General features: G+C 42.3%; 4 protein-coding genes across 5 annotated transcripts; 3 read left to right on the forward strand and 1 right to left on the reverse strand.

Annotated features, from left to right (window-relative positions):
* Positions 1-100: 100 nt before the first annotated feature.
* pak2b (p21 protein (Cdc42/Rac)-activated kinase 2b) lies at positions 101-9400 on the forward strand. 2 transcript variants are annotated; one of them, XM_084011916.1, is made up of 15 exons: positions 101-383; positions 2185-2600; positions 3572-3678; positions 3771-3921; positions 5267-5298; positions 5394-5510; positions 5588-5720; positions 5852-5915; positions 6083-6131; positions 6443-6555; positions 6648-6765; positions 7281-7380; positions 7480-7676; positions 8031-8168; positions 8255-9400. In XM_084011916.1, the coding sequence occupies exons 2-15, from the start codon at positions 2405-2407 to the stop codon at positions 8339-8341; spliced, it is 1602 nt and encodes a 533-aa protein (XP_083868042.1). In that variant the 5' UTR covers positions 101-383; positions 2185-2404; the 3' UTR covers positions 8342-9400. The 2 variants fall into 2 exon arrangements, with proteins under 2 accessions (XP_083868042.1, XP_083868041.1); XM_084011915.1 differs by having other exon boundaries at positions 2209-2600.
* A 267-nt stretch (positions 9401-9667) lies between these two features.
* rpp21 (ribonuclease P subunit p21) lies at positions 9668-11404 on the forward strand. The gene is made up of 5 exons (XM_084011965.1): positions 9668-9806; positions 9920-10020; positions 10185-10267; positions 10396-10530; positions 10977-11404. Exons 1-5 carry the CDS (start codon positions 9750-9752, stop codon positions 11063-11065), a joined length of 465 nt encoding a protein of 154 aa, XP_083868091.1. The 5' UTR covers positions 9668-9749; the 3' UTR covers positions 11066-11404.
* On the reverse strand, positions 11398-13567 carry aqp12 (aquaporin 12). Its single transcript, XM_084011964.1, has 3 exons — positions 12133-13567; positions 11647-11763; positions 11398-11544 (listed from the first exon to the last, which is right to left on the reverse strand). The coding sequence occupies exons 1-3, from the start codon at positions 12725-12727 to the stop codon at positions 11417-11419; spliced, it is 840 nt and encodes a 279-aa protein (XP_083868090.1). The 5' UTR covers positions 12728-13567; the 3' UTR covers positions 11398-11416.
* Positions 13568-13862: 295 nt separating this feature from the next.
* Positions 13863-22220, forward strand: LOC311015136 (nucleotide sugar transporter SLC35D2-like). Its single transcript, XM_084012228.1, has 12 exons — positions 13863-14036; positions 14356-14389; positions 14469-14555; positions 14654-14721; positions 15692-15763; positions 15930-15998; positions 16243-16345; positions 16861-16953; positions 17613-17680; positions 17938-18016; positions 18113-18195; positions 20531-22220. The coding sequence occupies exons 1-12, from the start codon at positions 13927-13929 to the stop codon at positions 20634-20636; spliced, it is 972 nt and encodes a 323-aa protein (XP_083868354.1). The 5' UTR covers positions 13863-13926; the 3' UTR covers positions 20637-22220.
* Positions 22221-22445: the final 225 nt, after the last annotated feature.

The raw sequence follows: 22445 nt of genomic DNA on the forward strand, positions 1-22445 counted from the left end.
GGGGGACCGTAATGAATGTAGACAAGGGGCACGCAAACTTCACACCATTAATTTGAAACATTTATCGACGCAGCTCAGGGCTGGGTCGGTAGTTCCGCTTCCCCTTCGCCATAACGGAATTATCCCAGGGCCGGGAAAAAAAAGATAGAAAGAAAAGTTTCATTGTAAATAGTTGTCGCCACATTTTTTTACGAGTTGTGTAGTAACGAGGCCCAAATGTAACGGAGGAAGTACTTTATTATTTTAACGGATTCACAGACGTTTTTTTTGTTGTTTCAAACCGTCGAGGATTCGGCCGGGAGTCCAGTTCTATTCAAGTTTATCTGGTTGTGGACTCTCCGGCGAGCTCGGCTCCTCCATTAGCCCGCAACGGAAAAAAGCAGGTTGGTTCTTGATCTTGTAGTGCCTCCGTGGTGGCGTCTAGACTAGCTGAGGTGGATTTGTCGAGGAGGAGGGGGGAAGCGCCTAACCGGTTGTCAGACTAGTTAGCATTAGCTAACAGCTAAGCATTAGCATAGCCCGTCTTGCTAATGTTAGCTTCTAGCTAACTAGTTAGCACACTTGTTGGCCAAGTAGTTAACGCTAACGTTAGCTTGCTAGCCGCCCATGTTGTTACCTGTTTGAAGGGCATTTTCCTGACATAAATGGGCTTATATGGGGGGGATAAATGACATAACGTCGATATGGTGACTATGTTTTTAAATCTTAACAAGAAGCTATGCTGTCAGCTTTTGTTTTTTTTCTGTAGCTAGTGGGAGAAAACAACTTGAGTTATTCTTTTATCCTCGTCTGGGCTGCTCGGACACAAAAAGAAACTACGTGACTGTCTGTTTTTTTTACAGCCGAAGAAGTTAAGGCAAAATCAGACGTGGTCACCGTTTTCATTCCGCTAGGAGTCTCCTTTCACTTAAGTAGAAGTATACCAGCGCGTACAAATACTCTACTAGATGTAAACGTCCTGCATTAAAATATCTTACTGAAATATATATATTTTTTGCATCAAAATACACCTAGAGTACCTACACTTTCCCCAATAACACCATCAACCATCCTCAACTACAACAGGCTTAATCTTTCATCTGGTAAAGCTCGAGCTAATTTAAAACTACTTTATATACTGCTGTCAGTCACCCATAATAATAATAATAATAATAATATATCATGGCAGAGAAGTTTAAAAAATGGAGCTTTATTCATAAAATACAGGATACAAAAATACATTTTATAAAAAGGTATTTATGCAGGGCAACCTTATGATTCATCATCATCTTATTTAAAATTGGTTTTCATTGAGAAGAACATTATGTAAAAGATGTCAATTCAAGCTTATATAAAGTGAAACCAGTATGGTTTTAAATGCTCATAATTTTTCTGATTATCAGGATAATATCGTGAATCTCAATTATTTTGACCGGCATAATTGTGACGTGACATTTTTTTCATATTGTCTCATGCCTGGTTGTCAGAAAAATGAAGTGAAGTAAAAAGTACAACATTTCCCCTCAGAAATGTATAAAGTGAAATACTTGAGTAAAGTACCTCAAAGTACAGTGACTGATCAGCTGTACAGTCTGCATGTGGGGTTTCTCTCTCCTCAGTGTTTTCTGTTGTAATGGTGTTTTTTCTCAATTACCAAGCACTGTACTCTCTTCACTAATACCGCCCGCCAACACTCCTGTATCCTGTAAACAGGGTTCGTATGGGTGCTGGAAATCCTTGAAAACACTTGAATTTTAGTGTGCTTGAAACTACTTGAAATGTATGTTTGGCATACATGATATAACACAGAGAAAAGAAGATCTCCATATTTGAAGGACTGAAAACAGCACTTTCTGACATTTTTGCACCGGTATTTAAAATAATTGGTGATTATATTTCTGTGGATCTTTAAGTGGAATTTGTTTTCTTTTCATTTTTGATCCTTCTGTAAAAAGCTCTCTCAAAACATCATCTTGGTTGTTTATAAGACAATAACATCTCCTTTAATGTGATGCAGTGCAATAATAAGTAGACTGTATACAGATATGTAGTTTACCACAGCTGGAAGGTGCTCGAAAAGCATGAAAATGTACCTTGAAATGCTTAAAACGTGCTTGAATTTGACTTTGGAAACATGCCACTGCATTGTTGTGTAGTAGCATTGGCTTCCCCAGTTATCAGCTTATATTTGTAACCTTATCATAGTGTGTTTATGGTCTTTTCTTCCAGGTGCCACTTGGTGCTCCCTTTCTCTTCTGCTGCTTTTTTTGGCGTCTCCTCTCCCGTAGCGCATGAGCACACCTGTTCCTCATGCTGATGTGAGCGCCGCCTCGCTCCCTCTCTGTTTGCCACCCTCGCCCGCCACACTTCCCCTGACCCCCCCACCTTCATAGGCCCGTTAGGCCTCCACAACAAACCCACAGTGATGTGTGATAACGGAGACGCCGAGGACAAACCCCCCGCCCCGCCGGTGAGGATGAGCAGCACCATCTTCAGCACCGGCTCTGGCAAAGACTCACTCTCGGCCAACCACAGCTCCAAGCCGCTGCCCTCCGTGCCCGAGGAGAGGAAACCTCGCAACAAAATCATCTCATTCTCAATCTTCTCCGGGGCTGAAAAAGGTTTGAGAGATATATTCAACTTTGAACTGTTTTTTGCTGTGTATAGTGCAGACATTAAAAGATTTAGCAGAAAGCTATGGTGAACATAACAGTTTTCAGTCTAGTTTTAAAAGTGGTCAGAGTTGGGGCAAGTCTTACATCTTCAGGAAGTTTATTCCAGCCATTTGTTGCATAGTGACTAAATGATGCTCTCCCGTGATTTGAGTTTACTCTGGGAATCACTAACAGATTGGTCTCAGAAGATCTTAGTGGTCTAGAAGGCTTATGTAGTGGGAGCATATCAGTGATATACTTCGGTCCTAGGCCATGTAGTGATTTATATGTGAGCAGGAGGATTTTGAAATCAATGCTCTGACATACAGGGAGCCAATGTAAGGATTTAAGAATTGGTGTAATGTGCTCACATTTTTTGGTCTTTGTAAGAACTCTAGCAGCAGCGTTCTGAACAAGCTGTAGCTGCCTGACAGTTTTTTTCGGAAGGCCTGCAAGGAGACCATTACAGTAGTTTAGCCTACTAGTAATAAAGGCATGTACAAGTTTTTCTAAGTCTTGAGCTGACATGAGCCCTCTAAGTCTTGCTACATTTTTGAGGTGATAGTAGGTAGATTTTGTTGCTGATTTGATGTGACTGTCGAAATGTAAATCAGAATCCATAATAACCCCGAGATTCCTGGCTTTATTTGAGGTTTTCAGGGACAGAGAGTGAAGGTGTTGAATTACTTTAAACCTTTCTTTTTTAGCACCAAAAACAATTATCTCAGTTTTGTCCTCATTTAGTTGTAGGAAGTTTTGGCACATCCAGTCTTTGACTTGCTCAATGCACTGGCACAGAAGATCTATGGGGCGATAGTCGTTTGGTGATAGCGCTACATAGATTTGGGTGTCATCGGCATAGCAATGGTGGTCAATGTTAATATTTTGCATGATTTGTCCTAGTGGGAGCATGTATGAGGTTTTTTTGTTACTTGCAGGCAGCAGAAAGAAAGATCGAGACAAAGAGCGACCAGAGATCTCGCCACCTTCAGATTTTGAACACACCATACACGTTGGGTTTGATGCTGTGACGGGGGAGTTCACCGTGAGTTTTCACCTTTTGATTGCTCTTTTTAACACGCATCACATCTCGTTCTTTACTTTTTTATGACACCGCGTCACCTTGGTCTTACGCAGGGCATGCCAGAGCAATGGGCTCGACTTCTCCAGACTTCCAACATCACCAAGTCTGAGCAGAAGAAAAATCCGCAGGCCGTTCTCGACGTTCTGAAGTTCTACGACTCGACAGGCAACGGCCGTCAGAAGTACCTCAGCTTCTCGTCTTCTGGTGAGTCTCGAAGTCAAAGACATTTATTTACTTACCTTCAGGGCGTTATGGATTAACATCAAGAAAAAACTCCACCGTGTTTGTCAGGAACAAGTTAATTATTGCCTAAAATTATACTACCTTATACTACCCTCTTTGTCTTCAAGGAGATAACATTTATTTATTTTCTCGTGAGGAGGAATTTAATCAATATGAGCTCATGTTAAACAATCAGTGACCAGGCAGCATAATAGTAATAATAGCAAAATAGTACAGTGTGTTCAGCCTTCACTGACACTGCTATGGGACTGCTATATATTTTTAAATGGTATTTTATGCTTTCAAGTTTTAGATGTTATTTAGTATGAAGGATTTGTTTTGTGGCAGACAATCGAAAGAGCAGAAAGGGACAAACTGGTAAAAGAAAACGGACGATTCAAACAGGAATAGCTTCTTGTTTTGAGGACACAATAATGTACCTTATCGGTTGGTATTAAGAGGCAAAAAAAACTTTGCCAACCTGGCGCCGGTTTCACACTGGAAACGCTTATTGCTCAATGGCAAGAAAATACACTAATAAACAAACAATATAAAAGATATATTATAAAGGATCTCATTCTGAAAAACGATAATATATATTATCCATCCCACACTTTTGACTCTCCTCCCATTTCTTCCTGCTGTTCTACCAGCGATTCTCCTCCCTCATGATTCAATTTAAGAATCCTTCCACTGTATTGAATATAAACAGTCTAGTGTCACTGCTGTTTGTGGTTGCAGGTTTTTTTTTTTTTAATTACATTTATTCCACGTATTTCTCAGCTGACAAATGACTCAAGCAGACACAACCGGCGTGAAGAATGCACTTCTGGTGTGAACAGCCCGGCTACTGTTCGTGCAATGTTTGCGAGTCAGTAACACTTGAGCGTTCTCAAGCACTATATCCATCCATATTGTACACCTACTTAACAATATATGCCGGAAAAAAATCTATTTCTTCACATTTTTAATGTAAAATCTATAAATAAACTGGATATGATGCGTGCATCAGCTAGTACCAACCAATTTCAATCAATAATATCATGACATCCATCTGCAACTCTGGCTCAGCACAGACCTGGAGAAGGTCATGAGCAAATCTTTCTAGGATCAAATCAAATTCCTCCCATATTCACGTCCTGCCTGCCGATCCTGTTTCACAGGAAATACGTGATGATATGGAAGCTGGATAGTCTTGAAATGCTCGAAATTAACATATAGAATGTAAATTATTCTACACACCAATAAGCACATAAACCATGTAGTTTAATCGGTGACTACAATATCTTATGAAAACATTCACTTTGTTTTGTTTTTTTGTTCACAGAAAAAGACGCATTCACTCCAGGGCCTCAGTCTGTAAGTATTTGAAGTCTGTTTCGTACCCACATTTGTTGTATTTGTGCTACGTTTTGTGTCATGAGGGCTCACAACCTTTTTTTACTCTCAACCAGCCTGTCAAAAAAGGCAGTGAGCCCTCTTCTCCCGGCATCAAAGACATCGACGACGATGATGACGACGACGAAGCTCCGCCTCCTATTGTGGCACCGAGACCAGAATACACAAAGAGTGTAAGTCGGCTTGAGTTTCTCGGGTGTTCTTTGTGAACTTGAAATTTATTTATCTGTTTTGCCTTTTTGTGTAACAGGTGTATACCCGCTCCGTTATCGATCCCATCCCGGCTCCGAGCACGTGTCCGGATGGAGAGACGGCCTCCAAGGCTGCAGACAAACAGAAGAAGAAGGGCAAGATGACGGATGAAGAAATCATGGACAAACTGAGTAAATGATTAATTCATTATTTAGTATTAAATGCACCGTTTGCATCACACCTTTTACATGTATTTGCTTGTATTTATTATTTATTGCTATATTGTCTTGCTTCAGATACGTGATTGTTGTCTGTCTTACAGGGACGATAGTTAGCATCGGAGATCCCAAGAAGAAGTACACCAGATATGAGAAGATTGGTCAGGGGTGAGTGCAGATCTCCCTCTTGGGTTTAGAAAGTGTCATAGGTTTTACAGTTTTATGTGTACTGCTATACGTACTTACAAGTAGGTGAGAAATGTTGGCTTTCTAATTTGAGCTGAGACTGTTGAAAGATGCATGTAAGTAAAACGCTCATCTCCATTGTATCCCAGGGCTTCAGGAACTGTGTTCACAGCCATTGATGTTGCCACGGGACAGGAGGTAAACACAGATTAAAAGTTTAAACTCGATACATGAAAAGTTAATAGCAACTTCTGCTGGACAGAAGGTGATAATTATGAGATCGTTGTAAACGCTAAAACATGCTCATGAGTAACAGAAGTGAAGAAGAGTAATGGCGTTAGCAAGTTTGTAACACATTTTAAAGTGATTTAATTACATTACATAGTTTTGCTTTAAGTGCTTAACTTAAGAGACATGTATGATATGTTTTATCTGTGCAGTCGTGATGAAGAACGAGGGGAATGTTGGAGTAGTGGATGTAAAAACTCTCTAACTTTCTTGCGCTTCAGGTCGCCATTAAACAGATCAACTTACAAAAGCAGCCGAAGAAGGAGCTGATCATCAATGAGATTCTTGTCATGAAGGAGTTGAAGAATCCCAACATCGTCAACTTTTTAGACAGGTAGGAGCGACGGTGAACCTGCAACCTGAGTGGAAAACATCTAATCAGAATTATGACGATTGTGTGTCTGTGTGTGTGTCTGTGTTTGTCAGTTTCCTGATGGTGGAGGAGCTGTTTGTGGTGATGGAGTATCTGGCTGGAGGCTCACTGACAGATGTGGTAACAGAGACCTGCATGGACGAGGCCCAGATAGCCGCCGTCTGCCGAGAGGTACGCCGTAAGAGAGAGGTCGATGGAGAGTAACGAGGCGGCAGCAGAATGTATTTTAGAATTTATTTTAAAATAAAAATCAATCAGTTTTAGTTGACCTTTTATATTTAGGGTATTTTCCCTGCGTAAGCTTGCCGTCAGACAGCCCTTTCCGACGGGGAACTAATACTGTTATTTGTGCATTTATCAAAGCCACCAGACTCCATTGACAAAAACAGTAACTTTACCTCACAGAACACAGGTGACGCTGGTCTACCGATGCCTCCGTCGGATAATCTGTTTGTTTTATTGTTTGGTTTCAGTGTTTTTAAAGAGTTCGGATTCACCAAAGTCACAAAATAACTCAAACACTTCTGTGAGGTAAAATTACAGTTTTTGTCAATGGCGTTCTGTGGCTTTGAAGAGAGCACAGATGGATATAATGGCTTCAGTTCTACCTTGTACAATCCAAACTCTCCCTTTTAACTCTCAACAACTTTTCCTTTTCTCTCCTCATGTACGTCCATAACCTGCAGTGTTTACAAGCGTTGGAGTTCCTGCATGCGAACCAGGTCATTCACAGAGACATCAAAAGTGACAACGTGTTGCTGGGGATGGACGGCTCCGTCAAGCTGAGTAAGTCCTGAAGCTCACGGCTCTCGGCAGCAGCCCTTTTCTTTCTCCGGCCGTTCGCCGTAACCGTGCATTTGCTCTTCTTCCTGCTTCTCCCAACAGCCGACTTCGGCTTCTGCGCCCAGATCACTCCAGAGCATAACAAACGCAGCACCATGGTGGGCACGCCGTACTGGATGGCCCCCGAAGTCGTGACCAGGAAGGCTTATGGGCCCAAAGTGGACATTTGGTCACTGGGCATCATGGCCATTGAGATGGTGGAAGGAGAGCCCCCCTACCTGAACGAGAACCCACTACGAGTGAGTGACACGTTCTCAATCCTTTTGGTGATGTTTGACATGAAACTCACACAGTTGACTCATCTGTTCTGGGTGCAAAATAGTCAAACACATACTGGGGAAATTTGAAAATCATTAAGTTTTTTATTTGACAATGATGGACCATCTTGTGCGTCAATAATCCTGAACACACATGTTGCATGTTACAAACCTCTATGTAAACACTTAAAATCTGGATTACAGCATTCTGGGTAGAGAGTTGCTTATTGACTTCCTCGGCTGTCATTAAGCAACATAGAAAAGTAAACCTGCGATAGAAAACACTCCTGAAACTGTATTAATCCTTTAAATCTCATCTCTTTCCCCCTCCGGCAGGCGTTATACCTGATCGCCACAAACGGCACGCCCGAGCTGCAGAACCCGGAGAAGCTGTCTCCGGTCTTCAGAGATTTCCTCAACCGTTGCTTGGAGATGGATGTGGAGAAACGAGGCGGAGGCAAAGAGCTGCTGCTGGTGAGAAACCTCTTCTCTGTTTATTAGATTCTTCTCACTGGAACGTGTCTCATGTTTTAAACTCATCGTGGAATCTCTCCCTGCAGCATCCGTTCCTGAAGCTGGCGAAGCCCCTCTCCAGTCTCACTCCTCTCATCCTGGCAGCGAAGGAGGCCATGAAGGGCAACCGTTAGCCGATGAGACTATGACACCCCCTCCCACCCCCATGCTGTGCACAGCTCTGTGCCAACCGTTTTAGATTTTTCGTGCCAGACAATAGGCTGAGGGTGACTTTGCCGCTCTTTGACGCGCCAGCCTTATAAGCCCCGGCAAAAAAAACCTCACTGTGAAGAAGACCAAAAAAAAACCTAGAGCACAACACCAGCGCTGTCCACATGAACTCTATTCTCTCTCAGACGTCAGATGACAAGTCAAAGTAAAGTGCTTAGTGTCCGAGTCGGGGGCGTAGGTAGTTATTTTGTACAACAGATCTCCTGGTGACAAGTTAGGTCTAGGCTTGTATTTAACTCAGAATGAAGAAGATGCCTAGTTTCTATTTAGTGTTGTTTGTTTTTTTAATCAACCGCCTTAAACGAATGCAAAAATGTTGCCTAATGTATTGATTGTGTCAATGTTTCTCTTCACTTGATTTTTACTACCTTTTTTGTAATTTACCTTTTCAGCTCGTTGGTGTCTTTTAGTTATTTTGATACTTGAATTTCATATTTGTCCCCCCGTCTTGTTACGTAGTTGGTCTCATCCAGTGAACACCCCTTTGCTATTTCCACAATGAACCCGTGATTCATGGACATTTTCTCTCATCAGTTTTTATAGGAAACATTTCAGAACATTTGCCATCATGAAACGCTTGCGTGTCGATCCCGACGCCCAACAGACCTACTGTACCAGATCTCTCCCCCCCAACCCCCCTGTATCTTAAGTCCCCAGATACCAGAGGTGCACCTTACAGGCAATTTTAAAATGTTTAGATTGACAGGGTTAAAAATTTCTTCTTTTATTGTTATTAAAAATAAGTATTGTATGTTGAACTCTGTCAGTTTTTGTGTTCTTCTAGACTAAACAAATGCGCTTTTTGTCTATGTGTATATTGTGTACTTAATGTTTAGATTGAGGAAAAAAGAAGTGGCCATATAGTGCTTAGCTGTCGAAGGCCGATGAAGACATTTTTTTTCTCTTCTGGACAACTAACAACCTTGTCTGCGCACTCAAATAAATTCAACTGTTCCTGCTTTTGTGATTTGAGCGTGAAAGTAATTGTTGTGCAGTAATATCAGCTTTGTACAGAGGGAGGGGGGAGATATCAGATTATACCAGCATAAGCATTGCAATATAGCATGTTTGAAGACTTTTATGTATTAAAAGTGATAGCTTTATAACTGTATTCTCTCTCAGATACAAGTGACAGAAGTCAAAGTGTCTATGAAGTAGGATGTTAAAGCATTTCAAGTTTTTTTTAGTTGCTGCGGCTTTTATTGTGGAGGTTTTAACCGGAAGTGTAACAGTCTTTTGAGGTCGAGCTGCTGTAGTAGCACGAAGTGAAGCTGGAAAGAAACGGCTTCCCTTGCTCACATTTTTTGAGTTATGGCGCAACAAATGAAAGACAAAGACGCTTACCAGCGGCTGAACTATCTTTACCAGGTAGGAAATACATAAAAAAGTAAAAGCTAATCGATGTCATGATGAGCGGCTAGCATCCTAGCTACTATGCTAAGCAGTCATGTCGCGATTTTACTTACTTTATCTCTTTACAGGCTGCTCATTGTGTTTTATCCCAAAATCCGGAAAATGTGCAGCTGGCTCGTTTCTACTGCTTCACACAGAAAACCATCGCAAGACGTTTAGTTCTCAGACAGTGAGTTTCCTATTGGCTTTAAATTGAAAGGCGAATTCTTTTTTTGCTTTCCTGTAAAGCAACACGTTTCATTTACGTGTTGTTATTGTTGACAACTACATATTTGTGGCTTAAAATGTGAAGTGATTCCAGTACATTTTATTTAACTGTGTATTTTCTTGCAGAGATCCTTCAGTGAAGAGAACGTTATGCAAGAAGTGCTGCTCGTTGCTCGTACCCGGTGTAACCGCCACAACAAGACAACGGAGTAAGTCATCATTTATAATTGTAGTCATGCTGTTTCCCCACGTCACCTTCCCATCGCATACCGGATTTAATAACATTATTTAAATTAGTTCGGTACGTTTAAAGACCTTGTTTTCTCTGTGTCGTCAGGAAAAAAAGGCAAGACCCGCTTCACTGTCGTGAGGTGCCTCAGCTGTGAGCAGAGCAAGACCTTCCTGAACGATCCGGATCACCGTCTGTGGGTCGACCGACCCGAGGCTCAGCTGGAGCAACAGAAGCAGCCAGGTAACAAAACCCTCAGGTCAACCCACGCTTTTTACACCGACTTCACACGGAATGTTTTCCATGGACATTCTGTACTTATCTAAACAACTAGTCTGCACCGAAGCATTGAGAGAGTTTTTTTCTCACATTGAGGCAGAAACCTAGTACTTGTGATTGACCTATATTTAGAGAGTTGGGCATCTGATTGAATCCAAGAAATTAAAACATTGCTGAAGTAAAATAAAAATGTACTTTACACTGTTATATTCTGCATTGTCTCCGTTTGCTTAAGTAGATTTTGCATACACTTATTTATATATATATATATATATATATATATATATATATATATATATATATATATATATATATATCAGCTAACTACAATGTGTACAGGTAATCCCTGTTAAAAAAAAAAAGATTAATCAGCATCTCATTATTTGACACCGACTGTTTCTCACCCACAGATCCGGGCACTTCCAACAAAAAACAGTCAAAAACCAAAAAGCATGATGGGTCGGCCGCGTCTAAGCCTGGAGCTGCCCAGAGCACGTAGCAGCGGTTCTCCTATTCTGACTGTGAAACATGAAGGACTCGTATTTCTTTTTAAAAGATATGTGTAGCTCTGTTGCATAAATACACAGTCATTTAGGAATTTAATTTATTAAGTCACTTTTTGGCCTCTGAGATATTTTTCAGAATCTTTTATTTTATCCTCCCAACAGATGACTATGTGGTGACATTTAGTGGCGTTTTTTCAAATGTAAAACTTTATTGAAATGTCATCATTATCCTTTAATATTTTACATTTTCTGTACAGTAAAAATCTCTTGATCATGAACAATTTGCTGCCAGACACTTTTTATTAAACGTTAATTGGAAAAAGAAAAAAAAAGTGTAGTTTCTTTCACATTTTCTTCTTCTCTCCTTTGTCCCCCTTTGGCACTCGGAAACGTGTCTTCTGAAAGTATATCAGGTTCTTGGCAAAGATCCGTGGAATATGGCCCGTGTACAGGAGCAGAGCAAGAATCATGCCTTGAAAAAACAGACAATTCACCGTAAACGCTGTGTCCACTTCGGAAACAGAACTGACACGGCCTGGGCCGCACAAATGGATTTCATTTTAACATAATTTACCTGTGAGGGAGCCCAGCCAGTAGACTACTGCGTACTCAGCGAAGGTAAATCCAGGGCAGTGGAAGGTGAGGCCGTACGATAGGGAGGGATTCATGTACGCTGAGGTGTAGCCTTTGGCTGCAAAAAAAAGTGTCTTTATAAGTTTGTAAAAGAATTAAAGCACATCCCTTATCCTGAACACAATAAACTCCAGCAAAAACTAAAAAGAATGCTCTATTTTCTTCTCTTTTATAGATGACTTGTAGATTTCTTTGGCCAAAATAAACAGACGCAATGAACGCTGATGGATTGATAGAAGTTTGGCAGCTGGAGGGCATTGGCTTCACTCTTCAGGACCAGAGGTTGCCCCCTTGGGGAAACTGATCTCATTAGATAGGCCTAAAGCACATACACTAACCGCTCCAAAGCAGAGCAACAAGAGTGGGGGTCCTATGCTGATTTTTTTTTTTTTTTAAAGCCGGGGCCAGGTTCTGAACTGAAACTTACCTATATGGGACAGGAAGGTGAGGAGAACGGCAACCAGGGGCACTCGGATCAGAGCAGATCTGCGTTGCAGGTACAGATGAACTAGAAGGAAGACCAGCGTGCAAACACACTCTGTGAAAAAGCCCTGAAGCAGAGAGACCAGCAGCGACGTGCTGCACTCTCTCGCCATCAGGTTTTTGATCATGTGCATGTCTGTCAGCTCCAGGCCCCAGTAGTATGCAGCTGCGAGCAGGGCCAGGTGGGCCCCCAGGAACTGAGCGGCGACAGCAAAGAGAGTGGGCAGCGTGGTGGCCTCCAGCTGCAGGAACTTCAGAGCAACCAGGGTGGGATTCCCTGAGGCGCCGCCGCAGATCACGCCGTGGGTCAGCAGCACCACAAACAGTACGGTTAAGGTCACATCAGGACCTAAGCCGCCGGCCCACTCGCCCACCTCCACGATGGTCTGCACCTCCAGCCAACACGCCACCAGCATGAATGAGGACGCAAACTCTGAAACGAAGCTGAGCCGGGGCCATTTCTTAAAGAGTGTTCGGACCAAGGCTGCGAAAATGACAACAGCCAGGAAGTATCCGAGGGATGCGTTCAGTCCGGACATGGCTCAGATCTGCTGTACCCTGATGTGTCTACCAAAACAAAATGAACGAGGGGTCTGAACTGGCGACTCTGCTGTCTGTCTGACAACGTGGCACATGCAGAAACACATTTCTTATCAGAGACACGTCAGGTTTTTTATCCTACAACCACCTGCCAGAATACACACAGACAACAAGGTCAGGTCGAGAAGTTGGCCTTGGTTCAGTGGTCGGCATTTATAATTAGATCACAGCTTTGGTGAAACGCTTCCTTCTTCTCTTTCTCTACAGTAATATATTTAGTTTTACTTTTTATTTCTAGGACTAAATGGCTGAAGAGTTGTTATAATGCAGACTGGATTCAAATGTTTGCTGGATGTTAGCCTGAAGGATGTGAGTTTTTAATACAGACTTGTCAGCAAAGGTGACAGAACTTATGCCCCTGCCTGCCTCAGTAACTTCTTTTTACATCTCTTCTTAAGACTCACTTTTGTATATTTTTTACTATGCACTTATATAATCAGATTTACTTGCACATATCTTATCAACTTATTTGTCTATTGTTTTTATATGTTTCATTACAAAGTGTGTGTATAAAGTGTACATTTGGAAGTAAATCTCATTGTTCAATGTGCAATGACACTAATGTCATTCTATTTGATTCCAATGGCTTTTTCTTAACCAATGCTATATTTTTGTACTTTTTTTTATTGTGTTTTCACTTTATATCTTTTTTTGAAAGGTGCTATGTAAATACGTTTTTTTTCCAGCTCAAGAGCTGGAGTTATTTTTTTCTTAGATTTTTCACTTGTTTAGAAAAAAACAACAACATTAAATAAAAATGTATTATTTAATAATGGTTTTGTAGAATTATTTTATATTATTATTTTATTTCTTTTTTAAAAAAAACATTAAAAATGACCCTCTGTGATGTTAAGAAATAAGGAATATTTGTTTCTTTCCAGATTAAGAGCAGGAGGAATCTTGTTTTTAATTTTTCACTTGTTTAAAGTTAATAAAAAAGAAAAACGACTGCTCTGTGATGTTCAGAATTGAGAGCGGAAGTTGTGAAACGTCGACGTCCCCGCGTTGCCTGCGTGCGTCCAACTGTTGCTACGCGTCTGTGTGCGCGCGCGCATAGCGGCGTTCGGCTCGCGAGCCAGTGAAGTGATGGCAGGGAGGGAAGAGCCGACGTTCAGAGAGGAATGAGACCTCGGCGGGGATGGCGGACAAACCTCGGACGTTGTTCGTGAAGCTGTTCGCCGCCGGATTTTACGGTCTGAGCTCGTTTCTTATCGTCGTGGTGAACAAGAGCGTCCTCACCAACTACAGGTAACGGCTTTCGTCGCTGACGCCTTTTCACGGAGTTGTAACGTGTTTTTGTCGAACCGTGTTAGCTAAACCTTAGCGACTGGAAGTTTTGTCGGCTGGATAGCGGCGGAGCTTTAACTAGCTAACGGGAACTTTTTTTATTTTTCTATTGTCTCACCTGGTTGATAGTAAGGAGAGATTCACATGACTTTGTTTAAACGCTACGTTTTTTTGCTAGCGATGCCAAGCGAGTTAGCTATATGGTTAGCGTGTGTGTGTGTGCGTGTGTGTGTGTAACGTTCACGGGGACTAACGGGCGACTCAACTCTGCTTCTTCCAGGTTCCCTTCTTCAATATGTGTCGGAATTGGCCAAGTAAGTTTTTTTCATCAGTCCACTGAACGCATCAGGCAGATATAGTAAAAGTAATGATCTGTTGATTTTTGTGCTGCAGATGTTGGCCACGGTGGTTGTGCTGTGGGTGGGCAAGGCTGCGAGGGTGATCACCTTCCCGGACTGCGATGAGAGCATACCTCGCAAGGTATCCCACCCATCAAAAAAAAACAAAAACTATTTCCAGTCCACTACCAGGAACGTTGTTTTAATCAATCAATGTACCTTGTTGTTTTGTTTTTACAGACGTTTCCTCTACCTCTACTGTACGTAGGAAATCAAATCACTGGTCTATTCGGAACCAAAAGGCTGAAGTAAGTCCTCATCTTTAAACTCTCCACGCTGAATTATGATTAAAAGGAACTTTGTCATGATGAGCTCATTCAGTTCTTAATTTTTCCCCCTCTGGGGAGGGGAAGTTCGCCTAGCAGTAGAGCAAGATAAAACACTTTTCTTTTTTTTTTTAATGGAGGTGCGTAACCCGTTTACGATCAGGTTTTATGGAGTAAATAATCCTCCCATAAAAGGGTTGTTTGAGTCCATGTCAGTGCCAGTTCCTCACATGGCCCAAAAAGTCACTTTTTTTTCAAAAGCGGTTACCAGGCTGGTACGTTCAGCTTTTGGTTAACATCTTATGAATGGCAGCATTCGTTGGCTGGGTGGATGGGTGTGCCAGCATTTGCAGCCTCCACCTCATCAAGCTGCCTTTTTTTTCCCTGCAGGATTTTCTACCTCAAACTAGTGAACGTCACTTATTGAGGTGTTGCAGTGCTTTGCCCTATAATATTTAGTCCACCTCAAATATGCCGGGATACTTCATCTCCCCTTAACCTTCATAAATGTTTTATTTCTGTTCAGATTCATCTTTCTTTTTCAGATTAATTAATTTGCACATTTGTGATGAACAATGTGAATGTTGTAAAAATACTATTAGATTTAAAAAAAAAAAAAAAAATGTAAGTTAACATTACCCATTGTGCAAATCAAGCATTTTCATTGCCCTGGGAACCAAGTACATCTGGCCTTAAGGAAAGGAGGTCTGGGCTCCCTAAATAATGTCACCCAGTCTTTTGTTGTTGTTTTTAGTAATTCAGGTTGCCATAGTGAACTGATTTAAGGTAATAATAATAATACACTTTATTCTTGTAGCACTTTTTAAACTACTTACAGACGTTTTGCAGAGAGAGAGAGAGAAACAGAAGTCGTCATTTTTCATTTAGGTCATTGGGTGTGGCTGTTGATGTTTGTCCAAGTTAAAGTGTTTTTCATGTCTTCTTCCACCAGCCTGCCGATGTTTACCGTCCTCCGGAGGTTCTCTATCTTATTCACAATGCTGGCAGAGGTACTTCTGCTCAAGTAAGATATGACAAGTGATAACCCACTTTTCTCAATCATTCCCCGGTCCTTTTACTCAGCGGCACATTGAGCCTCCCCTCTTTGTACTGTATCAGTGGCTTTTTATTTATGGCTCAAAGCAGCCGGATAGAGTTTCATTGCTTTGCTGTCTTTGACCTTTTGGCAGGAAGAAGTTCTCCAGGCCGGTCCAGCTGACAGTATTTACAATGATCCTCGGGGCGTTTATAGCCGCAAGGTAAGTCCTGCTGCATCCAGGTGTCCTGGGCCGTAAACCCAAACAGAATTTCCTTCACTACAAAGGGTTATCCCGTCGTGATATATGCCCTCACTTAAGTGAAGTTGTCTTCATTAGAGGCATATATCTGTGATTAAAGTAGCCCTGCTGAACCACAGTATGCCTGAATCGTTAAATGTCCCACAACACTCATTTATCTCCCACCACACTTTCTTTTATTTTGCTCTCGTTTCTGTTTTCCTAGTGCCGACTTGTCCTTTGACTTGCAAGGCTACGTGTTCATTCTCCTGAACGACGTTCTGACTGCAGCCAACGGAGCCTATGTGAAACAAAAATTAGATGCAAAGGTATGTGTAGCAGTGCTTTCTGATGAATAGTAACCATTGTTGGCGCTGGTGCTGTTTTTGGCAGTGAGCTGATGTTTGTGAATATAAAGAGCCTTGACTGTCTCAAAGTGTCTGGATAAAGATATTCAGTATGCTCCTCATTCCACTGCATTCTTTGATTTGATTATGTTTTTTGTAGAGAAAGTATATTGCTTTTCTATTTCTATTGTTGGATTAATTGCAGTTTGACTGTCCAGTCGTAGCTTGTTTTATTTATTTTATTTTTTATGTCACATGACACAGACTTCTCAGCTCTCATAACACAGTGGACCCTGAACCAGATTTATTCTGTGAAGAACCATCTGCTGTTGTTTCTAGGTAGCGCGTTGGGCCGGCCGTGCTGCGTGACATCTGCATGCTAGTTACCGAGGAATGCACTGAGAAGATTTGTGAATAACCCTCTCTGTTCTGGCTATGCTTATTTGTAAAAGTTCTTGCTCCCTGCCAAATTGTTTTCTGTGCTCTTTCTCATTCAGGAGTTGGGGAAATATGGATTGCTGTATTATAACGCGTTGTTGATGATTGTGCCCACGATACTCTTGGCTCATGTGACCGGAGATATGCAGAAAGTAAGTAGTTTTAACTCATCTTCACAGAAACCTCCATAGCCAAATCCTCATTCATAAAAGTTGTTAAATGCGGTTAAACCGTTAAGTTGAACCATCTTTGTAGTTTGGTTTATGCACATGGTGCTGATCAGTTATTGCGTGGTTTCAAGCCCACATTGAAGGGTGTGTGTGCGTGTGTGTGCGTGTGTGTGCGTGTGTGTGTGTGCGCGTGTGTGTGGAGGGGGGGGGGGCTGTGTGTCATAAATATGGGCTGTCTTGTTAGTTGGCAGAGACCTTCTGGTTTTGCCCAGCGGAGGCCCAGCAGCCAGAAAGGCACAAAGCAGCTATTATGCTCCTCGTAGAGTTATTACAGCAGTGCCTACATTCCCCTTTGACTGAACAACCTCACTAAAGATACACACTACCACTACTTTGAAAGCTAATGGAAAACTTAGCGTTGAATTTGTTAGCACGTCTGTTGGTTGTATCTTGCCTTCCACTTCCTTACATGGGATCTACAGTGCTGCCGTTAATCTTTATTTCCTGCCTCCCTTTGAATTCCAGACCAAACACACAAGAAATTACCTTTTTTGGACATTTTGAACTTCAAAAATACACAATCACCTGCAAATCTTTGTGTTTTCATTCTCTTGTTTCTCATGATATGCTTCTCTTGTCAGGCAGTGGAGTACGATGGCTGGTCAGATATGTTTTTCCTCGCCCAGTTCATCCTTTCTTGCATCATGGGGTAAGAAAACAAGCCCGAGCTTATGTGTGCCATGCTTGCGCAAGGATTGTGTTTAGTGCCAGAATTGGCACATCTGGATTGGAGCAAAAATGTTGTGGCATCGTCATTGTCTTCAGTGGCTGTTGTAGCTTGCTTGACTTGGAGTGTGATGATCACAGTGGCCCTTTTTAGTTATAGTCAAGATTGTGAAATCGGACTTCGTGCTTGAACTTGTGTCAAGTCGTTGCGTCTAATATGATGACATGGTCTTTTTGCAGGTTCATTCTGATGTATTCCACTGTGCTTTGTACACAATACAACTCTGCACTAACAACGACCATCGTGGGCTGCATCAAGGTAAACTGCAGATTTGTGTGACATAAAAAGTTCAAAGCACAAAAAACCCCCACAATTGAATTAGCTTAATTGATTTCCCCCCACACATTTTTGCAGAATGTCCTGGTGACGTACCTTGGGATGGTGATCAGTGGAGACTACATTTTCTCTTGGACTAACTTCATAGGTTTGAATATCAGGTATAATGCATTTATTTTCTCATTTATGCTCAAAGTGTTGCTGTCTTCATAGATGAATAGATTTTTTTTATTTTTTATTTCCAAAAACACCCAGGACATTCCAGCACATACATGATCTGACATTCAGGCGTTTTATTGTCACACAGTTAGGGGTGTGAATCTTTGGTTTCACTTCGATACGATTAACCTGGAGGAGCAGCGGCTCTACTCCGAGCTCCTCCCACGTGACGGAGCTCCTCACCCTATCTCTAAGGGAGCGCCCCGCCACCCTGGGTCGGAATGTAAATTGACCGGTAAATCGAGAGCTTCGCCTTTTGGTTCAGCTCTCTCTTCACCACAACAGACCGATACAACGACCGCATTACTGCGGCCGCCACACCAATCCACTTGTCAATCTCATGCTCCATCCTTCCCTCACTCGTGAACCCAAGATACTTAAACTCCTCCACTTGAGGCAGGAACTCTCCCCCAACCCGGAGGGAGCAAGCCACCTTTTTACAGTCGAGAACCATGGCCTCAGATTTGGAGGTGCTGATCCTCATCCCAGCTGCTTCACACTCGGCTGCAAACCGCCCCAGGACATGCTGGAGGTCCTGGCTCGAAGGAGTCAACAAGACCACATCGTCCGCGAAAAAGCAGGGATGAAATCCAGTGGCTCCCGAACCAGATCCCCTCCGGCCCATGGCTGCGCCTAGAAATCCTGTCCATAAAAATAATGAACAGAACTGGTGACAAAGGGCAGCCCTGCCGGAGTCCAACATGCACCGGGAACAGGTCTGACTTACTGCCGGCAATGCGAACCAAGCTCCTGCTCCGGTCGTACAGGGACCGTACAGCCCTTAGCAGAGGGCCCCCGACCCCGTACTCCCGAAGTACCTCCCACAGAATGCCACAAGGGACACGGTCGAACGCCTTCTCCAGGTCCACAAAACACATGTGGACTGGTTGGGCAAACTCCCATGAACCCTCGAGCACCCTACGGAGGGCTGGTCCAGTGTTCCACGGCCAGGACGAAAACCGCATTGTTCCTCCTGAATCCGAGGTTCGACTATCGGCCGAATTCTCCTCTCCAGTACCCTGAAATAGACTTTACCAGGGAGGCTGAGGAGTGTGATCCCCCGCTAGTTGGAAAACACCCTCCGGTCCCCCTTTTTGAATAGAGGGACCACCACCTCGGTCTGCCAGAGGCACTGTCCCCGACTGCCACGGGATGTTGCAGAGACGTGTCGGCCAAGACAGTCCCACAACATTCAGAGACTTGAGGTACTTGGGGCAGATCTCATCCACCCCCGGTGCCTTGCCACCGGGGAGCTTCTTAACTACCTCGGTGACTTCGGCCCGGGTGATGGGTGGATCAACCTCCGAGTCCCCAGCCTCTGCTTCCTCTATGGAAGACGTGTCGGTGGGATTGAGGAGATCCTCGAAGTATTTCTTCCACCGCCCGACGATATCCCCAGTTGAAGTCAACGGCTCCCCACCTCCACCGTAAACAATGTTAGTGGAGGGCTGCTTCCCCTTCCTGAGGCGCTGGATGGTTTGCCAGAATTTCCTCGAGGCTGACCGGTAGTCCTCCACCATGGCCATAATATTATACGCTGAATTAATTGATGCATCGAATGAATTGTTACACCTCTACACGCAGTGGATCAAGTCAGTTGCCTAAAAAACATGAAAGGAAGCCGTAAACAACATCAGAGCTTCCCATTAGCACCGGCTGCTGGCCAAGCAGCCGACGTGAAGCTTGTTGGGTTGAAGATTCTGCTGATTTCTTGTTGTAACAACTGCGATGCAAAGGGGCGGTCCACTGCTGTTGAGTCAGACTGGTCCTCCTACTTAGTTTGCCAAGTGTAAACTCCTAAAAGACACGGATGTCACTGATAACAATGTGCCAATCCGCTACAGGATCTTTTTCTTTTATGTGCATGCTTGATCTTGTTTGGAAATGTAATGAATTTATGACTGACTCGGCTGAACATGTTCAACTTGAGCAACACAAATTCATTATTTGGCCAGCGTCTTATCAGATGAACGTTTTTTTTGTGGTTATAGAATTTTAACGATTTTGAGATCTAAAGTGGTTATTTTGAGAGTTATATATATTTTTTCAATACAAACTCAATATTTTGAGATAACTCCTTATTTTAACTTAATTTCTTGTTATTTTTCTGCTAAGTCATTATTTTGAGATACTGATTCATTATTTTAAGAAAGTGTCTCATTATTTGTGTATGCTGTCATTGTTTTGAGATACGTTATTTTGAGTTTCTCATTTTTATATAATATATAATTTTTCTACACGTGTTGTTCTTCCTCACGGTTGCCGTCTGTGTTGCAGTATTGCAGGCAGCCTGGTGTACTCCTACATCACCCTGACGGAGGAGCAGTCCATCAAAGTCAGTGAAAACACCAAGCTGGACATCAAGGGCAAGGTGGTTGTATGACACACACTGGATTTTATTTTTAATGCCGACGAACAAGAAAAATTCTATTTTAATACAACTTTTATTTATGGAGTATTAAGGCGTGGTGATGATGGGAGTGGCGTTGGGGGGGAACTCCTCTCAGCGTCTGGAGCCACGCCGTCACCACGACTCTCCTGCTTCCGCCTCCAGAGGCATTGTGGGTCTGTTTTTTTTTTAGACAGTGTTTTCTTCTTCTCTTTTTTTAAAATATATTTGTATTTTGCTACCGCAAGCATGGAGAAGAAGGGAAACCGTGGAGCCAATATTATTTATGTTACGATATTTAGACGACATTTGGACAAGCTAAAACGTTAAAAGTTAAACGTTGGAACAATGTTGCGTTTCCTGAACAGCTGGAAATATCAGTTACGAGGGGTAGTTCGGAGGGTTTGAGGCGAGGGTATCTTTCACCGAAGTCACACAATTACATGAACAAACTGTTTTAGTCCAGCAACTCCACTGTTCTGCAAGGTTAAGTCTGAGTCTGGTGGAGAGAGCTGCTTCAGAAAGGTGGTGAAAATATTAGAAATATAGTTTGCAAATCTAGTAATATATATATAGTGTCTAAAATCCATTTTGTTGCTGCCTCGGTCCACATCCGTTCAATGTTTGGCTCCTTACTGGAACCAGCGTTTCTTCAAACTGGGAGGGGGCGGGGCATACGACCCTCATCTACTCACTACGTATAAGTACCTCACTTCAAAAACATCCGAACTATCCCTTCTAGCGTGAGTGTGTACTGACGGATCATGGGACGATGGTTATTTTAAAGGCACAATCCTTATATCATTTCATATATTTATCGCCTTTATGTTTTACTGTTTACACGGAATGTAACTTTAGATGCCTTCTGAGCACAGTGAGATGCACTGACACTGTCATTACCTGTTGTTTCAGTCTTGAGTACGTTTCTTTCTCCTTTTTTTTTTGCGCCGTTTTGAAGCTCGTTAGCAGGCGAACGGTGACCCATCCTCATCCTCCAGACAACCAAAATGGGCTGTTGGGTTTTCCCGTCAAGGATTGTGGCTTTAAATAGATTCAGTTACCGCCTCCGAGAGAATTAAAGACGACAGTTTACATTGTGCTCCCCTCAGTATTAGAGACTGTTTGTTGGGCCGGTTCTCTATGCAGAAATAACAAATGTTACATATGTTTTGTTATTCCTACGATGGGATCCATTTGTCCTTTTTTTATTTTTCTGACACAATGTTATCGCACTTTTAACTGAGGTAGCAGCTGCAAAAAGGGTCAAACTGAATTGCCTCCTGTTACGTTTTATTGTTGACGTTGAGATTATTGTATTCTTCTGAAATGTATGTTTCAGTTTTTTCAAGTATTACAAGACAGGCGTGTTTTTCTAAACCTTTTTTAATAGTCGGGTACGAGTTTGTTTTTGTTTTCTACATTTTTATCTACATCGTTTTATATTTATTATAGAATAATATTCATATTTTTAGGTGGAGTGGCTTGTGAATTGTTGATGGTAATTCTCATCTCAAACACAGTAACCATGCATTTGTAGATGAAACACAATGTATTTTTACATTAAAAAAACTTCTCTGACATGACGTATTGCTTTTTTTTTTTTTATCTGTTGTTGCAGTTATTATTAGATTTATACCACATCTCTATTTAATACATTATCCTGTAATATCCAGCTTTCTGCATTTAAATGAGTGATTCTATTTACGTCTTTGAATAGTTTATTTTTACCCCAGCGAACACTGATGATTAACTCCAGGAGAGCAATGCCTCCCCCTTCTGTCACATCCGCCGCATCACACCGTC

The sequence above is a fragment of the Eutrigla gurnardus genome (assembly GCF_963514095.1).
Source record: "Eutrigla gurnardus genome assembly, chromosome: 6".
NCBI classification, from domain to species: domain Eukaryota; kingdom Metazoa; phylum Chordata; class Actinopteri; order Perciformes; family Triglidae; genus Eutrigla; species Eutrigla gurnardus.

Bases quoted from the DNA above. Each gene is read 5' to 3' on its own strand.
- pak2b (XM_084011916.1), top strand. From the start codon at position 2,405: ATGTGTGATAACGGAGACGCCGAGGACAAACCCCCCGCCCCGCCGGTG. The intron at 3,679-3,770 runs GTGAGTTTTCAC...GGTCTTACGCAG, and splicing joins CTGTGACGGGGGAGTTCACC to GGCATGCCAGAGCAATGGGC. The intron at 6,766-7,280 runs GTACGCCGTAAG...CATAACCTGCAG, and splicing joins TAGCCGCCGTCTGCCGAGAG to TGTTTACAAGCGTTGGAGTT.
- rpp21 (XM_084011965.1), top strand. From the start codon at position 9,750: ATGGCGCAACAAATGAAAGACAAAGACGCTTACCAGCGGCTGAACTAT. The intron at 10,021-10,184 runs GTGAGTTTCCTA...ATTTTCTTGCAG, and splicing joins AGACGTTTAGTTCTCAGACA to AGATCCTTCAGTGAAGAGAA. The intron at 10,531-10,976 runs GTAACAAAACCC...TCTCACCCACAG, and splicing joins GGAGCAACAGAAGCAGCCAG to ATCCGGGCACTTCCAACAAA.
- LOC311015136 (XM_084012228.1), top strand. From the start codon at position 13,927: ATGGCGGACAAACCTCGGACGTTGTTCGTGAAGCTGTTCGCCGCCGGA. The intron at 14,556-14,653 runs GTATCCCACCCA...TTGTTTTTACAG, and splicing joins ATGAGAGCATACCTCGCAAG to ACGTTTCCTCTACCTCTACT. The intron at 14,722-15,691 runs GTAAGTCCTCAT...TTCTTCCACCAG, and splicing joins TTCGGAACCAAAAGGCTGAA to CCTGCCGATGTTTACCGTCC.
- aqp12 (XM_084011964.1), bottom strand. From the start codon at position 12,727: ATGTCCGGACTGAACGCATCCCTCGGATACTTCCTGGCTGTTGTCATT. The intron at 11,764-12,132 runs GTAAGTTTCAGT...TTTTTTTTGCAG, and splicing joins CACCTTCCTGTCCCATATAG to CCAAAGGCTACACCTCAGCG. The intron at 11,545-11,646 runs GTAAATTATGTT...TGTTTTTTCAAG, and splicing joins CTGGCTGGGCTCCCTCACAG to GCATGATTCTTGCTCTGCTC.